The sequence below is a fragment of the Alnus glutinosa genome, chromosome 14 (genome assembly GCF_958979055.1).
Source record: "Alnus glutinosa chromosome 14, dhAlnGlut1.1, whole genome shotgun sequence".
In the NCBI taxonomy this organism is placed as follows: domain Eukaryota; kingdom Viridiplantae; phylum Streptophyta; class Magnoliopsida; order Fagales; family Betulaceae; genus Alnus; species Alnus glutinosa.
Window position 1 is genome coordinate 13,484,839 of NC_084899.1, and position 13,879 is coordinate 13,498,717.

Sequence of the window (13,879 nt, forward strand, 5' to 3'; positions counted from 1 at the left end):
CCTGAGAACGACACCCTAAAGTAGAAACGGAAGCTGACGAGCGCGCCACCTCCGCGTACGTCTGAAAGCCAATACCCAAACCCAACTTAACACCCACCGAAATACCAATAGAAGGCAGAGAACCATCCAAAGCTCCAAGAAAAGCCACAACTTTGCTCAGCTCTCCAGAAACACGGCTCCAGCCCCGCCCATCACTGCCTCCCGCGGCGTAAACCTCTACCACCAAGAACCTACCGTACTAATTCTTCCCTCTCCGTAAGATGGTCGCCTTAGTTCCCTCCCTAAAATATTTGATGAAGTCCTCGATCTCAGGATTCCCCAAAACTTCTTCCACCATCGACAACAGCCAAGCGGAGCAACTCGACCCCAAAACAGCATACCAAGAGAACCCTTTCCTCTACTCCTCCAACCGAAGATCAGAAGTCCCTTCCACCACCGAGAAGCGGAACGATTTAGCCTCCACAAAGAAACGGCTCTCCATACCCACAGAGAAAGCATATTAGGATATCACCACATCTGAAGCGGTCGCCATCCCCAAGCACTACAATCAGAGGGAGACACACGAACACAAACCCGAGTGACTGGAAGGAAAACGAAGGAGGGACCTAGCTTGACGCATTCACACGCGCCGTCGCTAGGCAGAGAGGAGAGCTAGCCAGTCAATAGTGCCTAAAGGAATTGTTTTGTTTTTAATTTCCCGCTGGCCCACTGATGCGTTTCTTTTTTTTAATCAATATGGTATATAAAAGTCCTAAGTTTTTTAGGACTACAACATACATTTTTTTTTTTTGATAAGTAATAAAGAGTTTTATTAAAAGCGTAAGGCGCCCCTAAAATAAAATAATATTCAAAGTCAAAGTTTCAATGAAAATTTTATTTGATTTGCATCTTGCAAACTCGTATTAGGGCAGGCACCAAACATGTAAAACCTTGGGTTGGAATGAAGAAAGAAGATGATAAGGCCTTCTAAGAAATTCGATAGTTGACAACCATGAAAAAGCAGTTATTTAAGGTAAGATCTTGAATGAGAGGCCTACAATCCTAAACGCAAATGGCATGGTTCCCTGGTTTATTTATTTCTAGAAGCAAAGAAGCTCCATCGTAGACTCCCTCAATGATAGAATCAATGGTAGCACAAGCTTCACGCAAGTGTTATGCAGGGTTGTTGACAAACTCACAGATAAAAAAGGTCTAGACAATTTAGGCTGCTAATGGTAAGTGTGGAGAAAAATAAATAGTGGGTTTATCTTATTTTCTCCCATGCTAACGTTTATTATTTATAGGATAAATACAATTCAAGATAACAATAAATATAACAAACCTATACAAGCTGAACTATCACCAAACCTGAGTTCATTAAAAAAGCTCTTATGGAAGAGTTGAGTGCTCTTGATAGATTAGAGGAAGTTCGTGGTTTAACTCCTGAAGAGAAGGAGAGGAAATGTTTGGTTATTAGAGATTTGGAGAATTCTATTCTTCAGGAGGAGATTAGTTGGAGACAAAAGTCAAGGGTTCTTGGGCTTAAAGAGGGCAATAAATGCACTAACTGTTTTCATCAGGTAGCCAACTCGAATAGGAGGTTCAATGCCATCGAGTCTCTTTGTCAACGGCTCTGTTCTTCTGATCAGTCAATTATCAGGGATTATGCTGCTCAACTCTATGAGACCTTATTTGTTGAACCGTATAGTTGGCAACCTAGATTGGATGACCTCGCTTTCGACTCTTTGGATGCGGTTGAGGCCTCTTCGTTACAACTTCCTTTTAAGAAGTGGGAGGTTTTAGAGGTGGTTAAAGGCATGAACTGAGATAAGGCTCTAGCCAAATAGGTTCTTTATTGTGTTCTTCAAAGACTATTGGGACGTGTTCAAGACTGATATCATGGGGGTCTTTCAAGACTTTCATGCTCATAGCAAGTTTGTCAAAAGCCTTAATGCCACTTTTATTACTCTAATTCCGAAGAAGTCTGGGGCTTTGGATCTTAAATATTTTCGGCCTATTAGTCTTGTAAGTGGAGTTTACAAGATTATTGCTCTAGTTCTCGCGAATAGACTGAGAAACCTCATAATCTTTGTGAAAGGTAGGCAAATCCTTGATTCGGTTCTTATAGCAAATGAATGCTTGGATAGCTGTCTCAAATCTAATGAACCAAGGTTGTTTTGCAAGATGGATATTGAGAAGGCTTATGATCATGTCAACTGGGATTTCTTGTTGTATATGCTGAGAAGATATGTGGTTTTGGGGAGAAAAGGTGTTCTTGGATAGCGCATTGCATCTCTTTAGTGCACTTCTCTGTCTTGGTGAACGGCACTCCTTCTGGTTTCTTTACTAGCTCTTGCGGGCTTAGACAGGGTGATCATTTGTCTCCTCTTCTGTTTGTCATTGTTATGGAGGCTCTAAGTTGCTCACTGCTACTGTCCAGAGAGGTCTTCTTTTAGGTTTCTCTATGGGTTTTAGTCGCCCTGAGGTGGTTTACATTTCACATCTGCTATTTGTGAACGATACTTTATTTTTTTGAGGGGCTAATCCTGACCAACTTCATTTTCTTCGTATGTTGTTCTTGTGCTTTGAAGCTGTTTCAGGTTTGAAGATTAACTTGGCTAAGTCTATCTTGGTTCCAGTGGGCTGTGTGGATAATGTGGATGGTTTGGCTAGCATCTTGGATTTTAGGGTTTCCTCGTTACCTTTAAAGTATCTTGGTCTTCCATTGGGGGCCTCCTTTAAGGCCAAGTCTATTTGGGATGGTATTCTTGGAAAAATTGAGAAGCAGTTGGTTAGCTGAAAGCAAATGTACCTGTGCAAGGGTGATAGGGTTACCCTTATAAAGAGCACTCTCTCCAATCTCCCTGCATATTTCTTGTCTCTTTTCCCTATTCCTGCTAGTGTGGCAAGTGGTATTGAGAAGCTCCATCATGATTTCTTATGGGGAGGTCTAGGTGAAGAGTTCAAATATCACCTAGTTAGCTGGTCCAATGTCTGTTCCCTTATTTCTGAAGGACGTTTGGATATTCGGAATTTGAAGATCTTCAACAGGGCTCTGTTAGGGAAGTTGTTTTGGCGTATGTGCATGAGAGAGAGGCTTGGTGGAAATTTATTGTGGATACTAAGCATGGTGGTGTGTGGGATGGGTAGAGCTCCTTAGATCCCCCTTTGTCTCATGGAGTGGGGCTTTGGAAGAATATTAGGAAAGGGTGGAGTTTGTTTTGTAGTAATACCAGATTTAATTTAGGGCATGGGTCCAGGATCAAATTTTGGCATCATGTGTGGTGTGGAGAGATGACCCTCAAGGAAACTTTTCTGGTTTTATATGGCATTGCCCGTGACAAGGATGCGCTTGTTGCAGCTCACTTGTTTCAGGGGAATGGTTCCCTTCAGTTGGACGTCAGCTTTATTCGAGCAGCCCACGACTGGAAGGTGGAAGTCTTGGCTTCCTTCTTCACCTGTTGTACCCCATTAGAGTGAGGGGTGAAGGGCATGACAAGCTTTAGACTCCTTCTCACAAAGGGAAGTTTGATGTTAGTTCTTTCTATAAGGTCCTTGCTTGCAAAGAGGAAGCTTCTTTCTCCTAGAGAAGTATTTAGTAGACCAAGGTTCCCTTGAAAGTGGCTTTTTTTTAATTGGTCGGTAGCGCTAGGGAAGATTCTTACCTTGGATAATCTTAGAAAGAGACATGTCATTGTGATTGATAGGTGTTGTTTGTGCAAAATGAATGGGGAGTATGTGGACCACCTTCTTCTCCATTGTGAGGTTGCTCGTGCCTTATTGAATGCCATTTTCAGCCGCTTCAGTTTGTCTTGGGTTATGCCTCTTAGGGTAGTCGATTTATTCGCTTGCTAGTGGACGGGTGGTCGCTCTCGGAGTGCTGTAGTGTGGCAGATGGTTCATTCTTACCTTTTTTGGTGCCTGTGGAAGAAACAGAATGATAGAAATTGTGAGGACAAAGAAATGACGATTGAGGAGCTCAAAGCTTTCTTTTTTTATTCTCTGTTCTCTTGGATTGCTGCATTCCTAACTCCCTTAGTGATTAGCTTTCATGATTTTCTTGTTCTTTTTTCTTCTTCGCCTTAGTCGCTTTTCTTGTATACTCCCTGTGTACTTGTCTGCGCTTTGCATTTTTTAATGATATTTCTCTTGCTTAAAAAAAAGAAAATAAAAAAAAAAATTAGAATAAAAAAAAAATCCTTACAAATTAGGGAAAAAAAATGATATATTTAAAATAAAATTTACAAAAAAATGAAAAAATTAAGGAAAAAAAAATAATGAAAAACCAGTTTTTCGATTTTCAATTTTCAATTTTCAGCTTTTAGTTTTATTTTAGATTTTTTAGTTTTTTTATATAATTTTAAGAATTTGTATAATTTGATGAAATATATATTTTTGTCATTAGGGGGGCATTGACACAATTAGTATTTTATGAGAGACATTGATAATAATGTGGTAGTTTCAAGGGGTTATGAGTATTTTTTCCAATTTTTAAATTCATAAAAAGTAATCAAAGATAAGATCGAAGAGAATGAAACGCACATACTAGAGTCGTAGTTCATTGATTTTGACCAAAGGAAGTACTAGCCACATCTATATTATCACCCAAAGGACTACACACTATTGGACCTTGAATTCATTTATATAATGCAATTCCACCTAGTATTCAACTAGTGTAAGAATTAGCTCATGTTAATGCAACGTCTTCATAATCCACTCGCCAAATGTGGGACTTAATACTATATATTCACAATCCAGGATATTACAATTTTATTGTAACCTAGGCAAATGCTAGCTACATATGTGTTAATCTTAAAAAGGCTAGTCAATATTGGAGCACCCTGGAATTACTTAGATAGCCCAATTTGACACAATATATAACTAATGTGGGAGCACCATGCAACCCCATTCACAGTCACTTAGATAGCCCACATTTGTGCTATACTTCAAAAAGATTAGTCAATATTGGCACTCCTTGAAACCGCTAATACAGTCGAGATCCATTTCATACACACGTATATGGGACTTGGCACTTGTTCATGCAATGTTTTGACAATCCGTCCACCCAATATACTCAATGTGGGATTTAACATATTTTCACAATCTAGAGTATCAGAGAGAACTAATCAAACTCTTCAATATGCAATCCAGATGCACCACTCCCTCATATATTTGCCTTTATCTTCTCCCCAAAAAAATAATAAAAAATAATGCAAATTCAGGACCCCTTTCCCACCCAAATACAAAAAACAAAAGAAAAAAGGAAAAGAAAAGGATCAAAAAATAAAATCGTAGAAGTAAAAAAAAAAAATAATAAAGCATAAGATATAATGAAAAAAATATATATTATCTTCCTAAGAATTAAATTTGTTTGCCTCAAACCAGAATTGGGACTTTACTATGACCATTAAGAGTTGGTAGTCAGCCGGTGTGACCATACAACTATAAATTTCGGAGAAGAGTATAAATTATATGGTCCGTCATTTTTGGAACCAATATTTCAAACTTTGATGTTTCAGTTGTGATTATTTTGGAATAAAATTCAGTTTGCATAGATCATATTAAAGCTCACAGAAAATGCAATAGATTGAGATTTGATGGAAATTAGCCTTCAGTCCAAATTAATAACGGGAGGTATTTAAAAAGATAAAAGGAAATTATATTCCCAAGTATTTCGAGTTTCCGTTTTACTGGTTTGTTGGGGTGTGATTCTCGTAGGGGAGTCTGTCAGAGTGCTTTTTGGTTTGGGTAGTTCTTTTTCCGGCGATGTAATTTTTGGCTTGGCTTGGTCGTTGGTGCTCTGAGGGTGTTGCAAGATGGATAAGAAATTTTTAGTGGAGTCGAAGTCTTTTGCTTTCTCTGTTTTGGTTGGGGCGTCGGCGCTGAGGGTGGAGGAGAAGAGGAAAAATTTTCTGGGAGTGGTCATAATGAATTCTCACAGCTGCAAATGGCTTGCGTCAATGTTGGAAATGTTGTTGGGTTTACCGGAAGAGCAAGAAATTGTAAAGTCGTTCAGAGAGAGATCGAAACTTCTGATTGCTCGAAGAGGTGGGAACAAGGATGGACGCTTTTTAGAGGTTTCTTCTTTCAGGTTGGGTGGTCGGAAAGGGTTCATTGTTATCCCCGAGGGTAATGCAGGGTGGGGTTGGATCAAATTCTCTGATGAGCTGAGAAAGGTTGTTGACTTTCTCTCTGGCCCGATGGGTAATGGGAGTAGTGGGAGTGGTTCCTCTTCTTCTTCGGAGAAGAAGGAAGTGAAGGCTGTTCAACCGAGTTTAGGTTTAGCTCCGAAGTGGATGGGACCCTCTTTTGCGGAGGTGTTGAGGTCGGTTCCGGCCATTGCTGCGAAGGAGTTGTCCATTGTGGGTGGCGGTTGTTCCAGGTCAAGGGCTTCGTTCCCGAAGCCTTGTGAGCTTGATCTTCTTCCGACACTGTGACATGCAAAGTCTATACATAGAACAACAGTGAATTGCTTCTCGGTGGAGTCACATCAGCTGTTACTGTTGGACGAAGACCGTCCTCTTCGTACGCAGGGTAAGAAGCGTTCCTCTTGTTCAAATTTGAAAATCAAACATTCGAGGTTGCAGACGTGGTGTAAGTTGGGTACCAGGTTTTCTTTTGGCTTTGGGCCAGGTCGTAAGGATGATATTTTATGATTTGTTTTATGAGGGATTTCATACTAGGTGTATCAGTATGTATATGTGTCTATATGGAATAGATCATATGTATACCGTTACAACGGGTTGCATGCTTAAATATGCTTATATGCATGTGTTTCGCCTGAGATTTCAAACACATGTATATGGGCTACCTAAGTCAGGATGTTTTATGGTTTTATGCTTAGACATGCTTATATGCTTGTGCTTCGCCTGAGGTTTCAGAACGCGTGTATATATGTATAGCTAAGTTATATGATGTATATATATATGACTTAGATGGGTTTGTATACGTATTTTTCCAAGTGGGAGATTGGGTCGTACACATACGTTCACAGCTAAATATTATGTTTCAAAAGGTTTCATAACTATGGAGTTTACTTCATTAGCTACAAAATACTTTTAAAGATATGTCACACCAATGGTAGCTGTGATTGTAAACTCATGGTAGTAAATGAAAAGTCAGTGGATTCTACTCAGTGAGAACTGTTGACTCACTTATGTCATCATGGGGTTCTGCAATCGCATAGATTATGTTGATGGAGGTACTGATAATGTTGACAAGGATCCCCTGGCCTACTAATTAGGCTACTACGATTGAGGTCGTGGGGTGTCGTATTCTTTTGTTTAAACTAGCATGTGTTAGTCTATCTTTTGTATATCATTTTGAAATGTGTATAAGCACGTATGATGTATATGACTTGTGTCGCTTGTGACACTTTTGTATAGTTATTCTTTTGTACGTACTAGATACAATGTAAACATTTAATGATTTAGATTTTTTACTTGTCAACTCTGATGGGTTATGCCTACTCCCTGTGTATAATGTTTCCACTGGATATTATGTAACTCTGATGCAATAGATTTATTTTCATAAGACATTATGAGATGTATGTATGGCACAGGTTATTGGGTTCATAGCAAACAGTCATGCCACTATGATGATCCATTTTTTTTCAAAAAAAATAAAAAATGGTTCTGAATTAGGTCGCCACAACTTATGCACTCCCCTAACCCACCCCCATCCTCGCAACCTAACCGACGACCATCCCCTTGGAGGTGTTGTGTGGTCCCACCGTGACCCACCCTGCAGGGTGGGTTGCTAGGTACCCCATCCTTGCACCCTCCCACGCGTGGGTTGCGAGGGACCCACCCGGCAACCACCTCTGCGGGACAGAAGGAGGTCATTGTGGGGTGGGGAAGTCCTCTGCAAAGCACCCTAAAGGGTGAGGGGTCCCGCATGAACCACCTTCACGAGGGTGGGGCTGCATTGTTGGGAACCCACTACCACCCGCGGAGGTGTTTCTGCCCATAGCCACTACCTTCCTTTTGTCTTTTTTTTTAAGTAATATGTTGATGTGGCAAGACTGGACATGTGTCAGTATTCTATTGGTCTTACGTGGGGCTGCCTGAACGTGTGGCAGAGAATCCATTATCTACATCTCCATCCTTCCTATACCGTGCACCGCTAGACCAAGAAATTCAATTTCCACAGTCTCCTTTCACCACCCACTTGGATATTATCCTACAATGTACTCTCTCAAGCCCACATCAAGAAGCTAAACATGGGAGTTATACCAATAATTGGCTGCTCTTCCCGAGCAAACAAAATGCTGCATTCAGTATTTCTTTGAAATGGCCATGTGACTGGAGTGACCTATCAACTTCAATATTCAATAACCAATATAAGACAGAAGAAATTCAAATAAAAGCACAAAGACAGAAAATCGCTTAAGTTCAAACATCACTGTCAAAGGTGTTCTCAGACCTAGGTATATCCAGACAACTCATGGAACATGTACTCCATGGAGGTCCTCATGTTCGGACAGCTCCATCCATGTCCAGACATTGGTCTTCCCGAATGACCATGTTCGCTGACATGTCCAAACTCCATAGGGAACGAGTACTCTGGAGTGCACCATGCCTGGACAACTTTGTCCATGTTCGAACACCAGCTGTTGTACTTCTTGAAGCAATCTTAATTTATCATCTTCAAGCACAAACCTAAGTACAAAACTACCCAACCCCCAAAAACATAAAAACAAAGTTTGGAAAACTGAATAAGTCAATCATAAAACCTAACAAAAAGGAAATAAATCTCGCAGGAATTAAGAAATCAAATATGAAAGTACATAATTCCACTTCCAATGAAATTTTATAAGAGGAACATTCAATTCAGAACTTCCCTTTTAAAAACATTAGCATAAACAAAGTCCTCAAAGATGTTATACAACAAAAATATCCCATTTCAAGTTTCTTTCTTTGGCTAGACATATGTAATATGTAACTTATTATAATATTTTGTTTTTTCATGAATCCTGTTACACATTATCTGAAGCATCACTGAAATTTTTTTTCGCTTAAGTTTTATGACTATATACACAATTTACAGATCCAAATGTAAAAGCTTTCCATCAGAATCTGAGCTAATGTTAGCTGAGGTCAAGGGTAGTTGGTTAAAAAATCTTGATAGGATTAGTCGTGCTATATTCTCCGCTGCAACAACACTTGTCTCCATGGTGCTAGCTGCATTCTCAAAAGCATTCACATAGTACAAGTGCCAACCATCCAAGATAAATGATGCAAATACTTCAGGAGCATTGTACTGCGGGTAAGCACCCCAATTAATTCTAATTGTCTCCTGCCTCACACTAACATTGAAGCAAAATAAAAAAACAATTAGTATCTAAGCGTTCAAGGACTCATGTTTTTACTTCATCATTTGTAGTTCAATTGACTCCTATTTGGATAGTCGCAAGCAAAAACCAAAAATTAGAAAGATTAACTAGCGAAAATCACATTCGTTTATATCAACTACAGCTTTTCCATTGGTAGGGTCTGATCTTTAACTAGGCTTCAAGAACAGAACCAAGATTCTTCCTGAATTACCGATTAGCTACTTTGCCAACTGAACTAAGCAAATTGACAGAAATCAACTTCCCACATATTTATTAGGTATCAAGAAATGAACCCAGATCCTCCTGTAACCACTAATTTTAGGTACTTTGATAAATGCAAGTGGGTAACTTCTGTAGTGAATCACACAGGCTAAAATTGACACAAATCTACTTCCCGTATTGCAAATGTTCTCCTCACCGCACCTCCAAAAGAGAGAAATAAAAATAGAACAAGGAAAGAAACAACAAAACAGAAACAAAGGAAAGAAAAAACAAAAATGTATGCTACAAAATACTACGAATGTAAAATATTACCTAAAGATGCTATCCAGTAAGATATCTGCCATGGGTTTACGGGAAAATATCTTGTAAGTCATATCTTTCTCACCATGTTGCTTGAGAACTGAAATACTTGAGAATGGAAGGTCAGGATCCTCTATTGTGCCCACCAGTTCTGGGATTTCTGATACAGCATCTAGGCCAAAATATCCCTTCCCACAACAATACATCATGACTTAGAGATGTATATAGAAATTATGGACCATGCATGAAAAGAGACCAATAAAGAGTATTAGCAATTGCTACTCACAGGATTTAAAAGGCCCCTCACAAAAGTTGCATGTGTGTGCTGTAATTTTCTTTTAGGAATTGAAATTTGTGGGGTAATTTGAATATTCGACTCATCCAGAGGAGTGGCAACCACCGCAACATCACATGTGTAACTATTTCCTAACGTAGAGTTAAGCTCATAATATTCTCCAAGATAAGAGATCGATTCTATTTCTTCATGGAGGTGCAATGCAGCATCTGAACGATTAATGAGTCCAGCGGCCATCTGCCAATTACCTCCTTCGATAGCCCACAATCCTCCACCAGATCCTGCCAATGAAACTGCGCCAGCAAATCCACTGATACAGACACTTTGCCCATAATTGATTCTTGTGATAACCTGGATAAATTAACAGAATCTAAATGCTGATGAATCTTGAAATATTTATATACTGCTCAAGTTTAAAGTAAGGGAAAAATGCAAAATCAGTCCATATGATTACACCAATTTGCAATAAGCTCATTGTGTTATAAAAATTTGTTGAAAGCTCATTATGGTATGCAAAAATAACAAATAAAATTTGTCCCTGCACTCAACTTTCATCCAATTTTTTTATGGAAACCATTTAAATACCACACAAACACCAATCAAATTATGACACGTGTCACCCATAATAAAAATATAAAATATAAAAACTATGAATATACTTTTTATGAATATAAAAAAACAAAAAAAAAAAAAACAAAAACAAAATTAAAATTAAAAAAGGATACAATTTTCTTTTTCTTTTTTTGCCATTTGGGATAACCGAACCATCCCCCAATGGTCATGCGGGAAGGGTGCCCAAAAAGCACCCCCATTTGGGGGTGGTTTGGCCACCCCCATGGCCAAGGGTGGTTCGACCACCCCCCATTTGGCCAAAGTCAACCCCCTCTTCTAGCTTTTTTATTTTTATTTTTTATATATATATTATAGCTTTGATATTTTTTTCTTTTTTATTATGAGTGACACGGTCATAATTTGATTGGTGATGACATGGCATTTAACGGTTTCTATCAAAAATTTGAACAAAAGTTGGTTGCAAGGACTTCTTTGTTATTTTTACATACCACGGTAAGCTCTCAACGAATTTTATACAACAATGTGCTTATTATAAATCAGAATAACCACATGAATTGATTTTGCATTTTTCCCTTAAAGTAAATTATATATTTCAACATATCAAAATTACGGCCAAAGCCAACATCTTTCATTAAATTGAGAATAAGTAAGAATCCTACTTGCAAAATATACTAAAGGATGCTTCACCTTGATATAAACCAGTTGAGAAGAATCCCAGACACGTAAGGTTCAAGATAACTACTCTTAACTTAAAGAGTTAGCATAGCAGGCAGCAGCATTTAAGGAAAGTAAACACCACAGCTTACTTGAACCAAATGCAACAGTAGACATTTGTCTCACCACCACCCACCAGACTAAAATGTTCTTCAGAGACAGCAAAAGCCAAAGAAAAGGAAATGATGTCTAAACTTGAAGCTAGGCTGTTTCAAATAGGGCAACGACCTTCTATATGTTCATGCCCTATATGAGGAAGTGAATGCACAGATATATGTGAATTTCTGCAGGAAGCTCTTCAGTGTTGGTGATGGTTTTGCTTCTGACCTTTTCTGAAACTTGAAGGTACAAGTATAAGCGCCTCTCCAACTACAATATTTCAAAACCCTGTGGCATCTTCTCACCATACACTTCAGTGTTGGTGCATGTATAATTGCCTCTCCAACTACAAAATCTCATAGGTGCTAGATTTCTTCAAGTATGTCTAAATTACCACAGCTGACCCATTTAAGTATCCTACAGGATATGTCCGCAGATTATAGTTTTTACCAAATTCACTCATTTATGATCTTAGAATTTCTAGTTTCTTTAAGTTATTCATCCCAAATCTTCATCTCAACTATACTAAACTGTAAATATGTCCAGTCGCGGTCCATATATGTCTCATTCGTCATAACAAATCTTTTTATTTTTTATGAATATGACAAACAAATCTTTTTATCATCATTTATACAATTGATCTGAAAGTGAGCATGTGACGAGTCCATAACATCCCAGGAGCACAACCAGACTCAACCTACCTCTATTTGTAAGACAGAATATTCCCCAAGACAATTCAAAAATGAGAGTGTTGTAATTGCACTCAACCAATGTGTAGAAAAAATAAGGCAAGAAACATTGAATTAGATTGCTAGACGTTCTTACAGTGACAAGCTCTTGTATCAATAAGGGAGACAACCCGGCATCAGCCAGTTCCTCTTGAAGAGTACGGGTGGTGAGATTGTACAAACCCGCCCATTGAAGCATCCCATCCACAGTCTCAAAAATGGGTCTGGATTCAAAGCTTCCATAGTACTTCAAGAACCTATCCACAGTACTCTACATCACAAAGACACATCACAGTCCGCGTCGGAAATTCAGCCAAACAATTATGAGAGAGAGAGAGAGAGAGAGAGAATACAATGAAATTAGACCGAAAGATTGCGCGCGTGCATAGTCTAGCAGTTATGGAGGGTGAGCTAAGGTTTTCTTCTTATATATTCATTTTAAGGAAACCAAAAACGACATAGTAGGCTCGCAAAGTATTGTTTGACTAGCAATTTGAGACAAAAAGAGAAAGAACGGAGCAATAAAAGCTTGACCAGACACTGAAAAACCACCGAAATTTCCGATCTTTGAAAAAAGGAATTTCCACCTTTTTCTTCACTTTCCCAGCAAACAAACAAACAAAAAAGTAAGACTCAGAAAGCAAAACAAAAGAAGAGAGACCTCGACGAAGGTTTCCATTCTGAGGAGCGAGAAGCCGTAGCGCAAGAACATGAGCACGGAATTGGCGAGCGAGACGATCTTGTCGACGAATGGGAGCTCGTAGCGAACACGTAGGGTTTTGAAGGCGAACTTCTTGCCGTCCCAAATGCCGAGAGAGAAAGAGTCGGAAGAAGACGAGGGCGTCTTGGATTTCAAACCGAGGAATTCGGTGTAGTTCAAGGCGTAGAAGTTCTTCGGGTGGAGAATGGAGGCGCCGGCCTCAAAGATCTCGCCGGAGACGTTGACCGTGGCCATGCGGCCCCCGACGACGCCGTTTCGCTCGAAGATTCGGATTGAGAAGGGGTCGGAGGAGTAGCGACGAAGGAAGTGGGCAACGGAGGAGCCGCCGATGCCGCTGCCGATGATGCAGACCGTGGGTGGGGGCGGGTCATTTGGGCCTGGGCGGGGGGATTGAGCTCGGGAGGAGAGTGGCGGACGGAGGAGGAGGATGAGGAAGCTGAAAAGGGAGAGGCTGACCGGTGAGAGCATGTTCTCTCTCAACTTTCTTCTTCTTCTTCCTCCTCGCTATTCAGACAACAGGTTAACAACTCTTTTTTTTTCTTTTGGTAAACAATCCAAAACCTGATGCGAGCTTGACTAAACTAAAACTAGTGGCGGTTAAAAGGTTTTTATTGGTATATTATTATTATTATTTTTAAGATTAAATACTTTATTGATACATGAGTTTTTAGCTTTTTTTTAATTTAGTACTTGAGTTTTCATTTGTTTCATAGGTGATACCTGAGTTTATGGTAAAAACAACTTTGATACTTCTATTACATTTTCCGTCCAAATATTAACGGTCTACCACGTGTCAACCTATATAAATAAAAAAATAAAAATCTTTGAAAATTATATAAAAATAATACAATTTAAATAAATAAAATTGGTCGAACCACCACGTGGCCCTTGGGGGTGGTCCGACCACTCCAAAG

At 39.3% G+C, this 13,879-nt stretch overlaps 2 protein-coding genes across 2 annotated transcripts; one reads left to right on the plus strand and one right to left on the minus strand.

The window, feature by feature from the left end:
* Window positions 1–1,878: 1,878 nt before the first annotated feature.
* LOC133856720 (uncharacterized) lies at window positions 1,879–3,485 on the plus strand. The gene is made up of 5 exons (XM_062291772.1): window positions 1,879–2,248; window positions 2,580–2,770; window positions 2,881–2,891; window positions 2,994–3,056; window positions 3,341–3,485. Exons 1-5 carry the CDS (start codon window positions 1,879–1,881, stop codon window positions 3,483–3,485), a joined length of 780 nt encoding a protein of 259 aa, XP_062147756.1.
* A 5,332-nt stretch (window positions 3,486–8,817) lies between these two features.
* Window positions 8,818–13,533, minus strand: LOC133857701 (farnesylcysteine lyase). Its single transcript, XM_062293020.1, has 5 exons — window positions 12,906–13,533; window positions 12,342–12,515; window positions 10,122–10,481; window positions 9,848–10,023; window positions 8,818–9,286 (listed from the first exon to the last, which is right to left on the minus strand). Exons 1-5 carry the CDS (start codon window positions 13,431–13,433, stop codon window positions 9,022–9,024), a joined length of 1,503 nt encoding a protein of 500 aa, XP_062149004.1. The 5' UTR covers window positions 13,434–13,533; the 3' UTR covers window positions 8,818–9,021.
* Between the last annotated feature and the right edge of the window lie 346 nt (window positions 13,534–13,879).

Excerpts from the sequence above, each read along its gene's own strand:
- LOC133856720 (XM_062291772.1), top strand. The coding sequence starts at position 1,879 with ATGGGGGTCTTTCAAGACTTTCATGCTCATAGCAAGTTTGTCAAAAGC. Across the intron at positions 2,249-2,579 it reads TGTGGTTTTGGGGAGAAAAG|GTTTGAAGATTAACTTGGCT; the intron begins GTGTTCTTGGAT and ends AAGCTGTTTCAG. Across the intron at positions 3,057-3,340 it reads GTTAGGGAAGTTGTTTTGGC|CTCACTTGTTTCAGGGGAAT; the intron begins GTATGTGCATGA and ends CGCTTGTTGCAG.
- LOC133857701 (XM_062293020.1), bottom strand. The coding sequence starts at position 13,433 with ATGCTCTCACCGGTCAGCCTCTCCCTTTTCAGCTTCCTCATCCTCCTC. Across the intron at positions 10,482-12,341 it reads TGATACAAGAGCTTGTCACT|GTTATCACAAGAATCAATTA; the intron begins GTAAGAACGTCT and ends TAATTTATCCAG. Across the intron at positions 9,287-9,847 it reads TTACTGGATAGCATCTTTAG|TGTGAGGCAGGAGACAATTA; the intron begins GTAATATTTTAC and ends CTTCAATGTTAG.